Raw genomic sequence first — 22,715 nt, 5'->3', positions numbered from 1 at the left:
CATCAGGTGCGATCCCCTTGAGAATGTGCTTGATCTTCGCGGGATCCGACATGGTGGAGTCGACGCGATTGCACAAAGACAGAATCTCCTCAATGTATGACGTAAACGTCTCGTTTGCCAGTTGAAGTCTCTGTGACAGCTTATGCTCTGCGTCGGCTTTTCTCAGCGCCGGTCGTCCAAACAAATCAGTGAGGCGGGAGCGGAACACAGACCAAGAGCTGATTTCGTTTTCGTGGTTCAGAAACCATGTTCTTGCGAGGTCCACCAGATAGAACGCCACATTATTTAGTTTCGAGGAGTCGTCCCAGGCATTGAACTTGCTTACTCGTTCGTAGGCGGCCAACCAATCATCAATGTCCTCAGTGCCCGTGCCGGAGAATACGGGCGGATCACGTTGCCGTGCTGCGGGAGCGTTGCGTTGTCCCACGGGCGTTGGCGAAGCGTCGCCGGTTGAGGCATTGGGGGAAGCCATCGCGCGAAGTGAACGCCCAGAACGCAACTCCAGTACGAAGTCGGGAGATCAAAGCGGGGGTTTGTGACGGTTGGGTAGCGAAAGGGGGATGACGAAGTCGCACCTCCACCAAATGTTAAGAGGCGAATAAGACGGGAGAGACAGGAAGCTTAGCGTGTGGTTTTATGGCAGCCAAACGAAAGAATGCGGGTGATATGAAAACTCGCGCTAAAGGGCTGATGGCGATGAGCATGGCTATGGTTCTCCCTCACAATACTAAAAAGTGTAGCGGTCCTGACAATATTCCTAATGAGTTTCTGTTCAGATACGCCCCGTGGTGCGCTAGATATTTGCAGTTAATTTTTTCCAAATCACTCGAGACCGGCCAGATTCCAGATGACTGGAAACTAAGCAAGGTTATACCGATATTTAAGTCGGGTGACCCGTTACTTCCTTCTAATTATCGACCAATATCACTGACATGCAATTCTTGTAAATTAATGGAGCACGTGCTCTACAAACATATTATGTCATACTTAGAGGAACATGGCATACTAGGCTTCAGGCAACATGGCTTTAGAGAAGGTTTTTCGACAGTTACACAATTAACAGCATTTCATCACGACTTGGCTGAAACTGTAGATAACGGAGAGCAGGTTGACGTCATATTCATCGATTTCAAACGCGCCTTCGATTCGATTCCTCATTTCAAATTACTGACCAAATTAAAAAGCATATTGAAAAACGGAACTCTTTTAACCTGGGTCGAGTCTTATCTTGCCTACCGGAAGCAGTTTGTACAAGTAGGAACGTCAAATTCAGATCTACTGGATGTAAATTCCGGGGTGCCGCAGGGATCTGTGCTCGGTCCGCTTTTGTTTAACTTGTACATCAGTGATATTCCCGACGTTAGTAGTTATGGAGTGAATTTACGTCTCTATGGCAGATGACACTGTCCTCTATAGAAAAATTACTTGCCCTGATGATCAGATTGCATTGTCCGGAGCTTTAGACTGTGTAGCAAGGTGGTGCAAACTTGCTCAATTAACTATAAATGTTAACAAAACAGTATATATGTGTGTGACAAGAAAACAACGCCGGCTATCCTGTGACTACTATGTCGATGATGTCTTGTTAAAACAGGTCAGTTCCTTTAGATATCTTGGGGTCTATTTCCAGTCGAATCTTTCATGGAGTACTCATGTTCACTTTGTTGCCCAGAGAGCGTTGCGAAGGCTGTTCCAGCTCAGACGTAAGTTATGGATAAGCACACCGCAGGTTAGACTAACGGCGTATAAATACTTAGTTCTCCCGTTAGTTCAGTATGCCTGCACAGTTTGGGACCCACATATTGCCATTCATAAGAAGAAACTGGAAAGTGTGCAATGTAAAGCAGCACGATTTATTTATAAGGATTTCGGATCAACAACCTCGGCATCTGTTTTATGTGGACGGGCGGGGCTACCCCCAATTGAGTTATATTTCAAGATACAGCGACTTAAGCAATTGTTCTTGTTACGTAAACACAACCCTTACTCTCCCTATTTAGCTGCCGACAGGCAGCCTTCAAGACACAAACATAGCATGGCCCTTCAGGAATTTCAGGCCCGCACCGATGTGTTCAAATACTCATATTACCCTAGGACAGTACACGACTGGAACATCCTTCCTGAACCAATTGTTGCCGGACAGAGCATGCCTACGTTTTTAGGTAAATTGGAAAGACATGTGTACAGCTCACTCCTGTAACGATCCAAACTTGGATCAACAGTATTGTAAATAAATAAATAAATAATAAATAAACTACCCTCAAGCTGGTGCTTTTGGCAAAACTGCAATCTTGTCCTGGTCCTACGTCAGAGAAAACGTCATTCTGAGGTCATGGGACTTTGTTTACGTGTTGCTTTGCCGCTTACCGACGTATTTTCGTCGTCATAACGCCAAAAAATGAACGTATTTTGCCAGCGAAAACTATGCGGTGCTTCTTCCGCAACATGGTAGCCCATTTCTCTTTAGTTTCAGTACATTGCATCGGCTCAGTGAGTCATAACGCGCGGTGGTCATTATATCTTCGGAAGTCGTCAACACTGCGAGGCCTTATGTGCGAAACTGCTTGTTTTACTGCGAGATTATCGGATAAAAGTTATTGCCGTGATCGAAAGACATCCAAAACGTCGCGCAGAAACAACAACCGCATTGTTTACAAACGGTTTGCTGCCGGTCACGGGCGCCGCCATCTTTAAAGGGACTATGAAATGATTTTTTTCTCGTTTTCATCAGAAAGTAAACCTTTTTCCGAGTCTAGAACCAAAAGTTTACCTTCATCACGCGAGGAGTATTCTCGGGAGCGAATTTAAACGGAGCGGCGAAGGGAGGGCACCTGGCGCCGCGCCGTGGAGAGCTGCCGAGCGGAGACACAGCGGGTAACTTGACGGGACCACGGCACCACGGGACCACGGCAATACGTCATCGTGACGTGTGGCCGAGCCGAAGAATCCCGCCAGGAGCATGCGCCGTAGGATCCCGCGTATGCGTTCATCGGGAGTGGAAATCTCCATGATGGCAGCTTCCGCGCGATGGTCGCAGTTTATCGCAGTCGCATCCTGTGGCTTTTGTCGACATGCCGAAACGATGTTGGATAGTTGGTTGTCCTAATTTACGTCAATACTCGCCTGGTATCCAATGTGTCATGCTTCCCAGTGACGAGACGGACAGCTTTTGATGCCACGAAGCAATCGGACCGCCGGAGTGGAAAGACGATGTGGTGCCATCGACTGCTCGTGTTTTTAGCGGACATTTGCATGATCGAATTTACGAAGGGTACGCTGAATCTCTTCAACGTACTAGATAACGAGCTCAGTGTCGTCTGAATCAAGGTGTAGCAACCTGCACACACCGGGGAAAGAACATCCACCTAAACGGCGCAAAGGTGTGAGTATTTTTCGTTATTGGGGCTAACAAAGGTCTCTCAGTCCGTGTGGTTCAAATGCTATCATAGATTTCAGGATTGCGTGAATGGGTTAATTAACATCTGCGTGACTCTGAACCTTGCCGCCGCTTACGGCACAGAGAGAGTAAAAAAAAAGAAAATAGAAGTTACCGAATCTTGTCTCTAAACTCAGGTGGTGCACTGTTGGTAAAAGTAGACTTCGTTTAGCATGATCTTAGAAACCATACGTCAAGAGAATATTTATGTATTATGTTGAACATACGTATCCATTCTTTTCTCTTCACTCAGCTGCTTTCATGTTCACAGGTGACTTCCTCAGCGGAGCCGGAAACCCCTTAGGTAAGACAGCATAATCATTGGAACCCACTATTCAGAGCAGACAAATGCCTGTGCACCCTCTTTCCAGATTCCTTTTTAATGCAGTGTCTTGCCTACCATTCGGGCTCTGTATATTGTTCACAAGTTTTTTTTATACCTTTTTTGTCATTCGATTTACAGTTTGCTTTATCATGTGCACAAATATGATATTGAGGGGGACATTTTCTTGTTTACACTCCTTATCTTATAACCATTGCTCAGTTAGATTACATCATTTCCATTCACCGGAACTGGCCCATGTGTATGGCAGCTGAAGTCCTTTACCAGGGTAACATACCAAGACAACTCCAGCAAGTGCTCTGCAGGTCACTTCTAAATTAAAGGAACCTACCTTTGATGCACTATGTCCTCACGAGATTTTGTTCCTGCTACAACTCTGCGCTTTGTTTCGCATTACCAAAAAATAACCCTACCAACCATTATCATACCGGTGTACAGCTGTGTTCAACCAGTTCAACTTGCTCTGGGCGTCCTGCAAGGCTGTGCAGCTACTTCAGCCCTTATTCGCTGGTAACACTGGTGCCAATACAGTTGTTAGATGAGATGTGACAGTGTAAAATAGAACATATCCTGTGTTCTATTAAAAATAAAAATTATGCATGTATAGCATATAACGTGTATATGTAGATGTTAGGTCTTAGTTATTGTACTATTTGAGCTAAATGTCAATATTTCAGCTGCTTGAACCTGATGCCCTCGTCCTTGACGCACATAGAAGTGTGCCCACACCCTCAGAGGAGCCTGCATAGCGAGGACTCTGTCCCAGTGGCAAATGGAACAGTTCTTTCACAAAGAAAGCACATTTCCGCCAGAAGACCAACAAGCAGTTTTTTGAAATAGTACCAATTACTTGTCTTTTTTCTAATTGCAAAATATTGGGCATGCTACGTCAGTACTGGTTTTTTTTTTTTTTTTGCTTCTTTCCAGTTACCTCAACTGGTGACTTCAAGCTTACGTAACACAATAATATAAGAGGGCATGAAGCAGGCGAACTGGTGTCGTGCGATTGTGTCTCCCAGTCTTAGGGATGTATTACACAGTATTGGAAACCTGGTTGAACAATAAATTTGTTAAACGACAAACGCTTGTCAGATGTGCAGAATACTCTTGCACAATACGCTACAGCTGAGCTTTGTAGTCATGGTGGATGGTAATGCTAAATGTTCAGATTTACGACGTGCTCAACATTGAATACAGAATACGTGACGTGCTCATAAATAAATTCTTGCATGAAACATAATCTTAGGCAAACAAGAAGTGCTTCGGCGGAAGGAAATGCAGCAATCTGTAGAACAATAACTGCAGAATAAATAAAAAACGCCTGAAGGCGCGAAGCTGCTTTGAATAATAACAGTAATGATGACGAAGAACACGAGTTGAAACAAAGTAAAACAAAACATTAGACCACCCAGTCTTTTACGATAATTTGTGCAAACAAATTGAGCAACAAAGGGGGCATCTTCCAAATATCACAGTCACACTTCACAACGCACTTCCTTTGTTGTCAGATTGTCAGCACGTAAACTGCAACTGACGTAAATATAACTGCAACGCCAAGCAACCACCAGAGACCTTCAATTGGTGACGGCGATACAACCAATACACGTTGCGGTGAATCGCTAGAGGCCCACGTAACCCGTCAGCCAAACTCTCAAAGACACGGTGGTACTTGAGTTCCTTTTTGTGAACGGCCGCAGAGCATAGGACGAATACATTCGATGAAAAAGTACAGCTCACATGTCATACTTGCCAGCTCAACTGTAGCAAACGATTCACACGCAAAAAGCTGTTCATTATAGCGCGCTATCCGAACGCCTCCAAGCAAGAAAACGTAATGCTCCAACTTCAACCCTCAGACGCGACCAGAGACGTTGTGACCTTCTATGCGCGACTGGACGACTGGACGGCGCCAGCCACAGCGGCTCACAGCATTACTTGACATTGCGCAACACCGGTGACGTAACGGGGAACAGAAGTGCGGTCCGTACAGTTACACCGCCGACGGGAGAATGTGCGCGGGAGAGGTGGAACGCGGAAGACATTTCCAGCGCGCGCTCAGCGCAGAGTGGAGCAATTTCGTCCGGAAAAATGTGTGGCATATTAGTTTCTCGGCGGGAAGAACAGTTTCCAGCGAAAAAAAAGTATGGGGGTTCGAGAAATTTCATAGTCCCTTTAAGGCCACTTGTGCCTTGACGTTTGCTGCGACGCGCGACCAGGACCTGTCCAGGATGCATTGCGTTCGCCCAGCACGCTTTCGTCTACGGCACGATGCATTGTATGCCACCCCTGTGTGACAAACCAGCCGAGGCGATTGGGGCAGCTGAGCCACACACGCCACATCTCGAACAAGCGCCGCCACTAAAAACTATAAAAGCATCGACAAATGTAGGAGCAAACGATACGTGAATCATAGCTCAAGGTCAGGCAACAACCCCCTTGCTCTCGACGGCTCCGCGCTTACGAGGAGGAAACCGTCACTTCCATAAAGGAGAGCAAGGAGGGCGAAAAAAAAAAAGCGAAGCATAAAAATATCTCCCGCGCGCCAAACAGGCGTCACAGATCGCGAGCGCTTCGCCTTTACACATTCCGCAAGATCGTGTACAAAACATGACAGAGGAACAGCCCAACTAGAACCTTGAGGTACACCAGACGTAGGCACATAAATATCCCGAAGCACACTGCACAAAAGCACAAAAAAACAGAGTTCGAGGTCACTCGTTACAAGTAACTCGTTACAAGTAACTCGTTACTGTAACTAAGTTCGTTTTTTTGGTAACTTGTAACGTAACTCGGTACTTTTGCGCCGTGGTAACTCTCAGAGGAACTCGTTCCTTTTTTTGGTGACTTTGCCAAAGTAACTTAAGTTAAGTTCCAAGTTACTTTTAACTCGCTTTTCACTCACGTCCACACATTTTCTTGCTTTCTCTCTGGTTCCTTCATGGCATATTTTGCCATAAAACGTGATATTCAATGAGTGACAGTATTTTATTCAGGAAATAAGAACTGCTGTCATTGAAATAAAGCTGAACCATTGTGCGCCTAAAGGGTTAAGAGGCAAAGCGTTCAAATAAACCTCTACCAGAGAAACGTCATCATGGCATATTGGGTAGACAGACTGAAACCGAAACAAAGCGGAAGGACGGCTGGGTTCCACGAACGGGCACTTGTTCGCTGTCTCCCATTGAAAGAAAAGTAGTACCGAGGGTCTCGTCCATTCAAGGGGTCATGTCGTAATCCCCTCAAGACTGTGGCTTTCGGGCGCGACCTTGTTCACCTCTAGCTTCGAGCGTAGTTCTAACAAATTTTGGCGCTGTCGAACACTATGACATCTTTTATTTACAAACAGGGAGAGGTCTATTGTTGAGCATTAAGGGAAATGATCTAAGCGTATTGCACTCCTCCGCAGGCAACTCAAGGTCTAACTCAACTGCTCGCGCGCTGCACCTGCGTAATGCTATTTTGTGTCCGGAGTAACTTGGAAGTAACTCGTTCTTTTTGTTAAGTAACTCAGTAACTGCGAGCTAGATTTCATGCTGAAGAACTTCGTTATTAACTTAGTTACATTTAGCACGCGGTAACTTAACTTGTAACGAGTTCTTTTTGACGGGTAACTCCTCAATCTATGCAGAAAACCATACCGGAGAGTCGCAAATCTGCGCATAAGCAGGTCATATGGTTCATCAAAGAGAGCGCCTTCGACATATCAAAATAGATTACATCAGCCAGACCACGAGAGTGAGGGACAGGTGCAACAGTGGTCATTAACTGGACCACGTCAGTCTACTTGGTGATTGTATGCTATTCTACGTTTGAAAAATTTAATAAATTTGAACAAATTTTAAATGAACTATACATATTATGTATAGTTCATTCAAAAACCTTCCACAATTACACGATATGCTGTCTGCCCTGGAATTCTTTACAAGCTACACACTAGCAGACTTGTGGACAGTGATAACCAATGAAGACTTGCACTGATTTGGGAATCTAATGCACTTGAGCTACAAGTTGAATAGACGGTTGCGCACAACAACTACAGAATAATTTTTATATTTTCAAAAGCGATCATCACCGTTAAAAGCGATCATGACATGTCCGACGCAAACAGCGGTACCTTAAAGGGGCAATAAAATGCAAAAACAGCTTGCTCTCAAATGCAAGTCCGTGTTTCAATTAGTATAATACCAGCAGAATTAGCTCACACAGCGCTTCCGTTCAGGAGGAAAACACATTGAAAACAGAGCTGTCACTGGCGGCAACGAACGGTATCCACAGGAAGCGATGATTGGCGGCATCCAATGAGACAGCAGGACAAGCGCGCGCTTACCTATCGTCGCCATGAGGATATGGAACGGGTCCGATCGTAGTGTTCCGTATATATGTCCGGCATGATGCCCACTGCATCATTTTTCAATACCGACTCACTGAACTGTAGCTTACAACAGTACGCGTTAGTAATGGAACCAAAGTTTTCAATTATGATAAGAAGTACCAAATTAACCTACCGTGGAACGTGGTTTGAAGTGAACCTGTTTTTGCATTTCAGTGCCCCTTTAGGAAGGCACCAGCAACCATCTTGGTTTGTTTACTAATGTACTTTGTTGATAATTAATTTTAGTTATTGGATAGCTAAGTCGTCTGCACTTAGCCCTATATATGCGTAAGTACGGTTGAAAAAATCCGCAGTATGCTTCAAGGAAGCTGCAGGAGCGCCATAAGGTTGGGTTAAACTCGAATTGCAGCGCGGATACTCTACTATCAGGAGTAGAAGGAAATTTTCAGCGAAGTACGAGTACGTAAAAGTGGCAGGTTGACTTAAGCAAGTAGGGTTACGATACACAGTTGTAAAGTGAGTCGCAAAAAATTCGACACAGTTAAGGGTTCGGACTGCAGCATGTTGCCGTCATGAAATGAAAGCATAGCACGATACGAATAAATTAGAGCTGTAAGGACAAGGGACATAACGAACACACCACAATTCTTCGTATATAGGTATGTACCAACAGGCCCACTCAGCCATTCTAATAAAGCATAATTCCACGGTCACGTTCACCATGTTTATGTCGCTTTCATAATTTCCATGGGTTATAACATACGTCATCCTCACCGCCGGCAAACCCCAAGTGGGTGGGCAAACTTAAGGAATTGCAACGAAACGCCGCGGTTTATTGGTGGTTATTATTAATAGTATTATAAATATAGAAGTCCTGCTGGCACAATCGCGGGCTGAGCTCGAATACGACATGTTGAGATCCACAGTTCTACAGCATGCAAGTTGCACCTTACCTCCATGTTGTAGGGCCACAGGTGACCAAGTCTTGATTGTATGAGTGAATGCAGCGACGTTCGTCCCCCCTGTACGGTCGCTTACAGACGAATGATTCATCTCAGCCTTCCTAGCCAGGCCAGGCCCCCATAGCTCCCCCTCTTCGCGGCTCTAAACAAATGTTTGCACGTCATAAACACTTGGTATTACTCCGTCAGGCATCATAGTTGATACCCATTGGCCGAAGGACATTGTGCGCTCCGCTATTGGTTGGCAAAGTTTCAAAAGAGCATTCTTTCGCAGACTCCCAGTCTGGTGGGACGGGCAGTTACTAGAAGGGAAGGGAGAGAAGTGGCTGGCTGGCGTCTCGCGTCTCGACGATGTCAGTTGGCAGCATAGGCAGCGTATGGCCGCATTGTTCAAGGAGAAGTCGCAAATTCGTTAATGTGTCAAAGTGACTCAACGCGTGTTGTGATGTTTCCCGGCACAAGTATCCTACGTACGAAGTCTCTCTGGTTCAGAACTCGAATGCATTGGTGAGCTGACGCCTGAGGAACACTTGTGAGCGCCGTCGCATCTTCAAATGCAGTTGCAACGGAGACAGGATTCGGTGTACGTGTGACAAGCATTTCCCACTTGGTTGTAACCCTCGTACTGCAACCAACGAAAGGAGACGCTCACCGTGAAATCGCATGCACTCGTGTGAGCATCGCGTCGCTCGCTTCTAGGAGTAGACTGTGTGTGTGTGTTTTACGAGTTCGAACTTGGTCAGCAAACTCAACGATTTGAACTCTGTACGCACGGTGAATATTTGTGTCAGACTATTGAGTCAGTACGATGTATCAAATAAATATGTATTTTGTACAAAATTTGCCCAGTTGTTCTGGAATACGGAATAACGAGCGTCGGGTATGAAAACCAGTACAAGTGAAAGTCGATGGTAGCCAGTACCGGGCCGAACTGAGAGACTTCTGATTTGCCGAATGGTAGGCATCATAGCTCATTTTCATTGGTTGCATGCCCAGTGTTGCCTGAATTATCTCAAACTATGGGCTCTATGGGGAGCTGTGGGAGACTGGCTGGACCCCGTTGGTTTGGCGGCAGTCCAGCGCTGCGTCTAGTCGGTAGAGGGTGTCCAATCAGTCGCTTCGCTGTCGCCGCGGGAGGAAGGTGAGTGATTTGCGGTAGACGCTAGGGTTTCTTTTTTCTCGATGTTTGCCAATTTTACCGCGCTTGTCTTAAGCTTTTCCCCCCGCATGACTGGAGTTTCTTAGCAATGACTTCCACGCCGTTCAGTTTCGTAGGGCTGTCTTTCTTAAGCCTTTTCTCCGTGCTGTCGCGTGTTTAGGGGTGTTTATTTTTACTCTGCGCCTTGGCATTTTGTGGTTGTCATCTTGTGCTAGCTGTTGTGCGGTGACGCCACGGTTGGGCCTAATCGCTTAAGTATTTTACCCAATGTGTTTGGTCCGTGCTGTCGCATGTCTGGACTTATTTAGCAGTGCCTTCCTTGTATCTTGTTGCTGTTTTCTTCTTGTGTTAGCCGTCGGGTTTCGTAGCGATGTGCGGTGACGCACGGCTAAGCGCTGCTCTACCGACCGAGTACATATTACAGCCCAGAAGGAATTGGGAAACAAGTCCTCTAGAGGGGGTTCGCAATGGGACAAGCCATTTGCCCCTCTCTTGGATTTAATGCATATTTTCCTGGATAACAGTGTACCATCTGATTAGCAAATACATGGTAAGTAGCACTAAAGATTGATATTCCAACCAAACAATGCAAATGACGTCATCATGGTCGTGTCATGTCACTCAAGGCCGCGGCCCCACCGCCCTCATATCAGTGAGTTCTTTATGACGTCGCTGGATATGCTAGTTAATTGGTGATCGGATATGATAGTTAATCAGCGATATCATATCATAGTTCATCCACTGATATGATATCATTGATATTAAGTAGCAATAATGACTTCATGATTGAAACAAACTAGGAATCCAAATTGGGCCTTTTTGGTTGTAGGCGAGCACCTCAAACCACTGACCCATTTGCTCAACATGTTGATATGGGTCGCTAATGAGAATAGAATTGTGGGGGAGACGAAGTTTGATTTGTTTAAGGACAGATGGTGCATGCAGTTTCTACAGTTAGTTGTTCTTCGACAGATGGCGCTACCTACTCCACATTTTAAATTTCCCACTTTTGTGTCATGTTTAAACAGATGGCGAATTCCCGTCGACTTTTCTCTCAGCAGATGGCGCTACGGAAAATTTTAAATTTGCCGTTCGATCATAATCTTCGCCCTTGCTAAAGAGAGTCCTGACGATGACTTCATTAAAGAAAAACAAGAAAAAACAAGAACGACACTGACGAACGAGTTCTATCTCAACTTACTGTCAGACACCTCGAGTGGTGTATTTTTTAGTAACTCAGCTGTAGCTGAGGTGAATATTTCATTTGCAATTAATAATGTTACGGTTATCGTTAGTGGCATATCACAGACTGGCCTCTTCTATACTGTAAGCACGATACGCAAGTTAAGTTTCTTGCACGTGAAAGCATTATGTTATTACCTTTCCGTCCGCCGCTAACGAAACACTTAAAAAAACGGGTATAAAAAGCAAACAAAACATAACCGTTTCTTCATGAGAATTTTGTTATTATAACGAGCAGAACTAAAATATAGCAGAACTTGAAAACATATAGTCATTTCAAAGAGTGTGCGAAGCATAGTGCCACTCTACTTAAAAAAAAAGAAAGACGATGACCATCTGAAAGAGTAATTAATGAGATATGAATTTCACACTCTAATTAACTCTGTTATGCATAGCAGCGGACATATTGTAAACGAATTACACACATGGACTGCTGCACGCCTATATATTTATTCTATTGACGTTACATGACACAGCCAACGAAACATAGTGCCGAATCGACATTGTAAGGAATAACGGCAGCATACAACGTACACACGAACCCAGGCAGCACAGCGCGACGACCCAACGTCAGTGCGCCGGCGGCGACTGACCCGACCGGGTCGGCTCCCGACCATGGTCGGGCATACGGTTTGCAACACGGGGATGTTAATGGTCCGTTATTGGCAGCCTGTATCGTATCCCAACGATTTCCCGAGGTGCAGCCAATGCACACTTACGGGTACCTCCTGCCCCCCAAACAAGAGTTAATTTGCGCGATTTTTCAAAACAAAATCAATATCTCATTGTAGAAAACTCTTTATTGCATCATAGTCACAAGATACATGGGTTCTTTAATGCATCACTTCACCAGCAATGAAAAAAAAAACAAAAATGTTGCATTGAAAGTATACAGGGTGTCCCAGTAAACGTTTCATTGAATTATAATAAAATAACTACACCACCTAGCCTTATGCGGTCAACGGCATTTGTTCTTAGTTTTTGCGACCTCCTGGTGTGAATGTTGTGTAACGTAAGGTTAATTATGTAAATTTTTGCGAACTGAAGTCCGAAATTCGCCAAGTAAAGGTCAATTTGTTACCCCACCAATGTGAAGAGCGTGTGTAATTTACTCAAATTAATGATAATTGACATGGATATTCAGGGGCTATCCCATCAGAAAAATAGCCGAACATCATCCTCTACGGAGCTAGCGCGCGACAAATTTTTCAGCGCAATCCTTGTCAGTCCGACGAAAGCAGGTTGGAAACCCAGCCCACACCTGCAACGCAGAAAGAGATAACACAGGTATGGCTTATCGCGTCCGACTTCCGCTGGGATAGCACTTTCCCTCTCCCAATTTCAGGAACTGTCACTTTTCTACTATTGCTCTGTGGGCTGAGTTTCGAACCTCCTTTCATCGGAGTGAAAGCGATTGCGTTCAAAAAGTCGTCGCGCGTTATGGTTCGGTGCTACGAAAAGCATGATGTTCGGCTATTTTTTCCGATGGGATAGCTCGTGAATATCACTGTCAATTATCATGAACTTGAGTGAATTCGGCACGTTCTTCATATTGGTGGGGTGAAAAAGTCACCTTTAGTTGGCGAATTTCCGAGTTCAGTTCGTAAATAGTTGCATAATTAAACTTACGATACATGACATTCACATCAGGAGTCGGCAGAAACCTAGCAAGAACAAATGCTGTTGACCGCATGATTCTAGGTGGCGTAGTTTTTTTTATTATAATTCAATGACACGTTTTCTGGGACACCCTGTATAAGCACCAGTCCCGCATATGTACTATCCACTTCACAAATATTCACTTAACACAGGTTATATGGAACAGATATAGAAGTTGGGACTCGTTGCCAGTTAAGTTAGACAGTTGAAAGATGGAAGTCACTGAAAAGGTTAGTCAGAACATAATTGTAGGCTCAGACAGGGAGGTCCCATGGACCTCCTGAATTTTCATGATTTTTTATATATATTTAGACACTCCTCGCAGATGATGATCAACATTGGTAAAATTAATCATTCGAATACTTTCCATGCAAAAAATCAAGAAATTCAGCCCTGAATTCGATTGTTGCAATTTTGCCAGGTTTGCACGTGTATACATCCTGAGTTTTAAAACATATCGTAGTGCAATTTTTTTTCTTGTGCTTTAGTATACCTACCTGCCAGCAATCGGAGCGCAAATTTAGGCGCACAGGTGCAACACTGTATCGTATAAAAAGCGGCGAACATGCTCTGTCGCACAGTTTTGTTCAAGCTTCGACGCTTCTTGCTCTGGCTGTAGATATCTCCGACACGTTCGTACGCAGTGGGGCCGCGTTTTAGCGTGCTAATCAGCAGTATACGCCTTTGGAGAAGAAGTTTTTGCGTTCGATGAAAGGCCTAATATTGGGCCATATCCTGGCAAAATATATTCGAAATCAAGTGGGACCTTTTTGAAAAATACACGCACAAAACCCATGTTTATTTCGAGATATGCCTAAACATTTGACTATTTCAGCACATGCCACTAGGAAGTATATGCAGGATAGATATATCAGATGAAAGAGCATTCAAAGGTGAGTGAGCTGATACCAACTACTGCGATCAGGGACAGCTAGAGATATCAGGCGTCGAAATTAGGACAAAAGTGCGCGAGAGGGCATGTACGCCATTTTTATAGCACACAGCGTTGCACCTGCGCGCTAAAATTTGCTCTCTGACAGCTGGCCTGTAGGCATAATAAAGCAGCATCAAAAAATTTCACAACACTCGGGAGGTATACGCGTGCAAACACGGAAAAAATGGAACATCCTATTTCAAGGCCGGATTTTCTCGATTTTTTTGCACGAAAGCTATTCGGCAAAAATGTTGATCGTACATACGATGAGCCTATAATTCTAAAAAAATACTGGTCGATGGGACCTCGCTGCCTGAACTGACGTGAAACCGGCCAGTAACTAAATTTCATACGTAATGAAAATTGACGTGAAGTTCCTAAGCTACTTTAGAAATGCAACAGGTTACCTTCAAGTTATTTTGTACTCAATATATATACTTTTCACCTCTTGACCTGTCTATATGGTTAATTCAGACCTTGCTGTCACAATGGGCGATTCAAGACGTTTCAAAATAGTATTGATATACAAAAATGATATCAATATCTGCTACGACAAAAGAAGCCTACATTTGTAGGCTTCTTTAGGGAGGGATTTGATGATTTTGATCTCGTAATAAGGCACATGAAAAAGGAGCACAAAGCAAGTTTATGCTCTACGAGTTGTCCCTTACATACATATCCTAGAACCGTGTCAAGTTTTAATCCTGCTACTCAGAGCCCTCTATCATTAGAGCGTTTTAGTACATCGTACGCAAAGGCGATAGCGTACGTAACAGACAGCGTTGCTGGTTCTGCGCACTGCGCGAAGCTCCCTTTCTGTTATGGGCATGCGCAGAACAATCAACGCTATCCCTTACGTACGCAAGGGCAATAGCGTACGATGTACTAAAACTCTCTATTATAAAATACACTGCTAATCGTTAAGATGCGCGATACCTGAGCTTCCTAATGCTCGCCTGAAACATAATTTGTAACATTCACCGTGTAACAACGGGGGTTAGTCGCGCCGTGCACGTGCCATCTTTCATCTCAAGTCATGGGGGGAGGCCTCAGCCTGGGCTGTTTGTAGACCAGAATGGAACAAAAGGAACTTTGAACTTTCTTCAAGTTACTCTGACGAACTTAACCCCCCACCCCCGAAACAAAAGAAAAAGGGAAAGGAACGAGCTCCTCAAGAAGTTGCTGCAGCTCAAAAGCAAAGAGCTATGCAAAAAGTTACTGAAAAGGCTAAGCCGAGTAGCCTAGTCACAATATCGAGTTACTGGTAACGAGTTACGCCCAACAACATGGAACACGTGAACAACTTGAGAATCCGTACTACATGTGTCGTGATCGTTCTATACCTTCAATAGAAGAAATAATTGCGCACCTTTGCTAATACGAGTGCAACATATACACACAATTTGGGAACCACAATCTAAGAAAAAAGGTGTGAGAATGTGGTAAGCCAACATAGCGTCTGAAAAGGGATTTAAAAAGGTGGTAAAAGAAATTATCATCCATCCAAATGACAACAAAAAGGTGTACGCCCCCCTCGCTCACCGAATCAGAAGCGGTATTCCTATTATTCGTGGCAGAGAGTGAGGTAGCAGGTACAACTTTGCAACCTTTTAGGTACAACATATGCGACAACTATTACCTCCTGAAAGGTCTAATTGCTCCACCCTTTTTTCTGAGAGTGCAGTATGGCACACGTGGTTTGACTCGCACCCTTGTCTTCAGGAGAAATATTAAGGTATCAAGAAGATGCCTTTTCTTATGGCTTTCTTGCTACGAGGGCCTCTTATTATGGATACCTGAAGTCATTTTAACGGAAAAACAACACAGCATATCAGATTGTATTCCTTTCAAGCAAGCATCACAGCGCGATAGGTTCATAGTGTTGTAACCGAATTGCGGGGTGGATTCTGAAAGTGGAAGATAGCTTGAGGTCAGGGTTACACTGAGAAAAGTACACCTCACCACAAGATGCACACGTTTCTGAATACAGACCAAATAGCTAAACTTACCGTTTTCAGCATGACATGACAAGATCCGCCATAAAAATCTTGACCATCATCACTGGCTCTGAGGCAGAGATCTGGTGGTGTGCACTTCGGTGATACATTCTTCAAGGCATTGATTTCTTTAAGCACGCTCTCGTAGTGGTCCAGCGTGATATTCTGAATGAAAGATCAGGATAGCTTTCATTCACTCACAGTTTCAAACAAATTGACATGTCATGCGTCGATCACATTACGCAAACGGATTAAAGCGGAATAATTTATTCACTTCGGAGGTTCCTTTTTTTTCTCTTCTTTTTATTTAGAATAACAACAAAAACGAACCTTGAGCTGAAGTCCTCCAGCATTCCAGTTTTGTACGCACGCAGGAGATGTAAAGCACAGCTGCAGTACGCAGTCGTCCTGAGAAATGGTTATATCAATATATCAATGCGAGGAATACCACAAAAAGAAATAGCACTTACCACTCGATGAATCGCTTAAAAATGTTGGAATTCCTCGAAAGTTTCGGGAGCACGGCTGGATACATTCGTTTCTCGCAGCGAGAGCGACGAGTGATGGCATCACTCGGCGCCTGACAGTCTGGGAAGAGAAATCCGTTGCTGCGCCCCGGTCATGTGACTGATTATCGTGTAGTGATCAGATCAGCATCGGGGAGCGATCCTATATTTTGGTCACATGACCAAGGTCAGTCCAGACCGGGAAATGCCAGAGCAGCATCGGGGCGCTCCGCAGTCGGCCTCACTATCGTTTTGAAATCTCCGTCCTCTGAGACCCCTCTTCAAGTTTGAGAACAGGAAGAAGTCACTCGGTGCCAAGTCTGGACTGTAGGTTGGGTGGTGTATTTCTTCGAAGCCGCACTCCTTCAGAGCAGCCTTGGCAACAGAAGCCGTGTGGACAGGGTCATTGTCCTGGAGCAACCGGACACCCCGACTCAACCTGCCGCGCCTCTTTTCCTTGATGGCGTCTCGCAGTCGGTGCAGGAGTGAAGCATAATAAGTCGCATTCACTGTGGTGTTCTTCTCTTTGAAGTCGATGAGGAGGATCCCGTGACAATCCCAAAATATTGCTGCCATGATCTTCTTTGTGGATTGTGTGACCTTGGCTTTTCTTGGGGGTGCTTCTCCTGGTTTGCGCCATTCCATCGACTCCTTTTTCGAAAGGGGGTCATAGTAGAGCACCATAGTCTCACCCCCTGTGACAATTGACTTCAATATTTATTGTTCGTTCTCTTGACAGAGCTCCAAAAACCCTTTGGCACAGACGACGCGCCGTTGCTTTTGAGCTGACAAGATAAATCGTGGCACCCATCTCGCACTGACATTTTCATGTGAAGGCCCTCGCCGATGATGCGAAAACGGATGTTTTGGAAAGCCCCAGCCTTTCTGAGATTTCCTTCACCTTCAGACGCCTGTCGCTCAGCACTTCCTCCTCAACAAGAGACACATTTTCGTGATGAAAGATGAAATTCACTGAAAAGGTTAGCCAGCTGTAGGGTTCGATCCCTACAGCTGGCTAACCCTTTCAGTGACTTTCATCTTTCATCGTTGATTTCTTAGGCAAATTGAGGCTTTGTTTGTATCTGTCCCTTCTATGTTGTTCCAGCCTCAGAACATCAGTTTCTCACATTTTCTTGTGTCACCACTTCCACTGGACGACCATCGCGTGGATCATCTTCAATGGACTCTCGCCCCAGTCGAAACTGCTTAGCCTAGTCTTTTACCGTTGTGTACGACGGAGAGGCTTCCCTGTACACGTTGTCCAGTCGCGCTTTAATTTCTTTAGGCAAAAGTCCCTCTGCTGTCAAGAATTATATCACAGCGCAGTACTCGATTTTTTGCCATCTTAAATGAAGAGTGCACCCTGGCTGTTTGAAATGCCGCTCTCCAACCGACAAAAGCATGGAGAGGGTTGAGGGTGGTGCTGCGGCCCTCCAACAGATGGCGCCACGCGTCCTTAATCTCATTATCGAATTCGCGCGCATTTTCTACCTCGGGCCGGAAACTTATGGAACCACCCTCGTATGTATCTGAAATACTTTTGCGAGTAACTTGGTTTCTTGCGATACTTACTTAGTAGAGATGGGCCAACCGAATCATCCAATCCTAGGCAGGGATTTGAGATTCGGGAAACCGAATAACAGTGCCCAAAACGGCTAATCGAATCTTTCGAAACTACCAAGGTTTCGAAGGTTTATTTTGATCATGGGCCCTGGACCGGTAATCCAGAAGATGTGGGTTCGAGTCCTACAGCTGGCTAACCTTTTCAGTGACTTCCATCTTTCAGGTTTCTTTGTTGTTGTTTTGTTTTTATATTGGCGCCTCCGGAGACCGCCGAAAATCTCATTGGCCTAAAAAGTTTCTGATCAGACCTCCATCGACAGTTGTGTCAGAACTCCTCAGCACATATGGTATCGCAGCTGATAAATAACGCTGTAGGAGCTGGTGAGAATTCTAGTGTTTCTGCACAAAAATTTGCAAACTTTCAGCAGTGTTTTCTTGCTTGTTTACTTGCATTGCTCAACTGAGAGTGTTAAGACAGGAACTCATACATTACGAGTTTGAAAATAATATGGTTTTCCTTTTGATTGTTTCTCACTTTCGAGAAACAAGTCACACTCGATAGTTTGTGTATTTCCTGTAGCCCATGATTGTCGCGTTAAATAGATTACACTTAAGAAGTATATGAGTATTGCTTCCTCCTGAAAGTGAACCATTATTGAATTTGCATTTCATTAAACTAAGTTGTCATAAATTAAGTTGTTGTGAAATTCTGACCCAAAACACTTTTCAGTAGGAGGAAGGGAGTTGGATTTCTACCCATCTACTTTTCAGTAGGAGTGTTGTTGTTTTTTCATTGCTTTTACAACTTTTTTTAAAAAGAATGCGTAAGACACGTGGACTCGGAGGACCTGCTTTGGATTCGCATTAGGGTTCCGAAAATTCTGGATTCGTGTCATCTCTACTATTTACTTATACTACTTTAATACTTTTCCGAGTCACTTTGAAGATATATCTCTGTACGTGACAAAGGATTCTTTTTTGTCTTAGCAATTCACCTTGTGCTGTACATTTGCGTTAGTGTTTGAGATGTCCAGGACATCCATTTCGGGAAGGGTTAGCGTGCGGTACCTCAACTTCGGGAGCTTGGGTGAGGCCATGTGAATGGCATGCGGGAAGTCACTGAGGCGGCGTCTCTCAGGCAAAACAGAAGACTCGTGCCGAAGGCCGTAGCGAGAGAGGGCACGTATAATATTTACTCTTTAGGTTGAAGCACTGATATTGAGAACACCAAAGTAAATTACGTCGCTTCTGTAGAATGCCTGTGCCTGTGTGTGCGATTGGATAGACATTTTGAAAAGCATTTCCTTCTGGCTAATAAATGTTTTTGGTATTGCCATTATCAACTTCAAGCTATTCGTATTTCTTTGATAGAGCTGTAGAGCGAGAAATGAGGCGACCAGGCTCTACTGAGGTTGATGGGTTTAATGACGGTTAATGGCGATGAACCGAAAACGAAAGCTCGGGTCACGCGCAGTGCTGCGCGTAACCGATGGCGGTGCTGGTGATGATTATGACGCTGCTGCTACAGGGCTCCCCCCCGTGGCGGATGACAAGGCTGGCGAGGAGGGCCGAGGTTGGCGGAAAGGTCGGGCGCCGAGGCCAAGGAGTGCAGGAGCCGGACCCGAGGCGGCGGGCGGCTCGTAGTGTGCGAGCTGCGGCGCCCAATGCACTCGACGTGGAGGGGAAGGAATGCTGGAGACAGGAGCTGAGCACGGACGTAGGGAGGGCGGGTCGGGCGATACCAGAGGTGCCGACTCCAGGAATGCGGGCTTGAGCCTGTCGATGGCCACAGTGTCAGGTCCCCGCGGAAGATCGAGGCGAAAAAACTTCGCGGCTCGCGAGATGACCTTGTAGGGGCCGTCATAGGGAGGCTGCAAGCTGGAGCGCACAGAGTCCCGGCGGACGAAGACGTGGGTGGCTTGATTAAGGTCGGGGCTCACGAACACGCGTGTTGCGGGAGCGGAGCGGGTAGGCGTGGGCTTGAGGTCCCGGAAGAGCTGGCGGAGACGGTCGATGTAGGAGGAAGGGTCGTGCACGAGCGGGGCCGATGGGCTGAAGAATGCTCCGGGAAGGCGGAGCGGGCAGCCGTAGACCATGTGGGCCGCGCTGCAGTCATCCTGGCGGATCGCGGCGCGAAGGCCAAGCAGGACGAAGGGTAGACGCTCGGGCCAGGTTGTGTCGCCGTGGTCAGTGGCGCGGAGGGACGCCTTGAGCTGCCGATGAAGGCGCTCGACCAGGCCGTTGGCAGCCGGATGGTAGGCCGTGGTTCGGATGTGATGGGTTCCGAGGGCGCTGCACAGGTGACGGAAGAGGGACGATTCAAACTGGCGTCCTCTGTCCGTGGTTACAGTGGACGGGACGCCGAATCGGGAAACCCAGGAGAAGAGGAATGCGTGGGCCACCGTCTCTGCCGTGATGTCAGGAATCGGCGTTACCTCCGGCCAGCGGGTAAAGCGGTCGATGCACGAGAGCAGGTAGCGGTAGCCTCTGGCCAGAGGAAGCGGGCCGACCAAGTCGATGTGGACCTGGTCGAAACGGGCATCTGGCGGAAGGAACCGCGATGGAGGCGAGATGGTGTGGCGGTAGATTTTGGACCGCTGGCAGGCCTGGCAGGCCCGCGCCCAGTCACGGACATCGGCATTCATGCGAGGCCATATGTAGCGCTCTGCGACGATCTTTTGCGTGCCGCGCACGCCAGGGTGGGACAGCGAGTGGAGGGCGTTGAAAACATGCCGGCGGAAGGCCAGGGGAACGAAAGGGCGCGGGGTACCAGTAGAGGTGTCGCACCATAGACTTGCCGTCGAACCGGGGAGCGAGATCTCCCGAAAAGTGGTGGATGAGGCGGGGGAGGAACGAAGATTGGCGAGATCTTGATCAGCGTGTTGCGCCTGGGCGATGCCGTCCAAATCGACCGCGGGGGGCGGATGGAGAGCACTGACGTCCGGCCGCGAGAGTGCGTCGGCAGCGGCATTGTCTTCGCCTGCGACGTGTCGCACATCGGTCGTGAACTCCAAGAGGTAGCACATGTGGCGGGTTTCACGAGGCGAGTGGTTGAGGGAGGGCGATCGCAGGGCGAACATGAGAGGCTTGTGGTCGGTGTACAGCACAAACGGGCGGCCCTCGAGAAAATGGCGGTAGTGTCTGCATGCCAGGTAGGCGGCGAGGAGCTCACGCCCGAAGGTGCTGTAGCGTGTTTCGGCTGGCGAGAGGCGTTGGGAAAAGAAACCGAGAGGTTTCCAGTTGCCATCCTGACGCTGTTGCAAGACCGCGCCGACAGCAGCAGTGGAGGCGTCGACGAACAACGCTGTCTTGGCGTCAGGACGAGGATGGTGGAGCAGCACAGCATCTGCCAGGGCCTGCTTGACTTCTACGAACGCGCGTTCTGCTGCCGGTGTCCACTCCAGAGGGGCAGCACGGGCCTCTTTCGGATGGTCAGCGCCGAGAGCTGCGTAGAGAGGCTGGAGCAAGGCAGCACAGCGAGGCACAAAACGTCGGTAGAAAGTCACGAGGCCAAGGAATAAACGAAGTCCTTTGCGAGAAGTGGGGGCAGGAAAGTCTCGGATGGCCTGGACCTTGGATGCGAGTGGCCGGATGCCTTGCGGGGTGATGGTGTGTCCCAGGAAGGTAAGGGTGGTAACGCCAAACTCGCACTTCGCGGCATTGATGGAGACTCCGTAGTCCTCCAGGCGCGAGAACAGGGCGCGCAGATGGGCGCGATGAGCCTCCGGAGATGGACTTGCGACGAGGATGTCATCCATGTATGCGAATGCGAAGTCCAGGCCGCGGAGCACTTCGTTGATGAATCGTTGGAATGTCTGCGCAGCATTACGCAGGCCAAAGGGCATCCGCACGTATTCAAAGAGGCCAAAAGGGGTGGTTATAGCAGTCTTCGGGATGTCAGGGGGATGGACGGGAATTTGGTGATAGGCTTTGATGAGGTCTATCTTGGAGAAGATGGTCGCCCCGTCAAGATTCGCGGTGAAGTCCTGAATATGGGGAAGCGGGTATCTGTCCGGTACCGTGACGATGTTGAGTGCACGGTAGTCCCCACATGGGCGCCAATCACCAGGTGTTGCTTTGGGCACCATGTGGAGAGCGGAAGACCACGGGCTGGAGGAAGGCCGAATGATCCCCAGTTCGAGCATGTGCTCGAATTCCCTCTTGGCAATGACGAGGCGCTCCGGAGCCAGCCGTCTGGGGCGAGCGAAGACAGGGGGGCCCCGTGTCACGATGTGGTGAGTGACGCTGTGGCGAGGTGGGCAAGAGGCGTGAGATTGGCGCAGGACAGCGGGGAACTCCGTGACAATGTCGGCGAAAGCAGTGGGCAACGGTAGCCGTATGGTGGGACTAATGGCGGCTATATGCGCTGGGGCTCCATAAACGTGCAAAGAAGTAGTATTGTCGACGAGGCGCTGGCGTCTAATATCCACAAGAAGGTCGAAATGGTGGAGGAAGTCGGCGCCAAGGATTGCGAAGGGGAGGTCGGCGATGGTAAAAACCCAACGAAATACTCTGCGCAGGCCGAGGTCAAGGGTGACGGAGCGTTGACCGTAAGTTGAGATGGTGGACTTGTTGACGGCC

The 22,715-nt window shown here is 47.0% G+C and overlaps 2 protein-coding genes across 4 annotated transcripts in view; one reads left to right on the top strand and one right to left on the bottom strand.

The window, feature by feature from the left end:
• LOC135371778 (atlastin-2-like) overlaps positions 1-9,215 on the bottom strand; it is a 45,828-nt gene extending 36,613 nt beyond the window's left edge. For all 3 annotated transcript variants that reach the window (XM_064605731.1, XM_064605730.1, XM_064605729.1), the window contains exon 1: positions 9,066-9,215. Coding sequence is in view for 2 of the 3 variants with exons in the window: in XM_064605730.1 (XP_064461800.1) it covers positions 9,066-9,071 (6 nt within the window). In the remaining variant the exon portion in view is untranslated. The remainder of the gene's footprint in view (positions 1-9,065) is intronic.
• Positions 9,216-10,741: 1,526 nt separating this feature from the next.
• Positions 10,742-22,715, top strand: part of LOC135371776 (atlastin-2-like) — a 56,670-nt gene continuing 44,696 nt past the window's right edge. Inside the window, exon 1 of the mRNA XM_064605728.1 lies at positions 10,742-10,783. Within this exon, the coding sequence (XP_064461798.1) occupies positions 10,781-10,783 (3 nt within the window). The 5' untranslated portion in view covers positions 10,742-10,780. The remainder of the gene's footprint in view (positions 10,784-22,715) is intronic.

Source organism: Ornithodoros turicata, unplaced genomic scaffold, assembly GCF_037126465.1.
Source record: "Ornithodoros turicata isolate Travis unplaced genomic scaffold, ASM3712646v1 Chromosome120, whole genome shotgun sequence".
Taxonomy (NCBI): Eukaryota; Metazoa; Arthropoda; class Arachnida; order Ixodida; family Argasidae; genus Ornithodoros; species Ornithodoros turicata.
The sequence above is the reverse complement of the archived record's forward strand: the minus strand, read 5'-3'. Positions and strand labels throughout refer to the sequence as shown.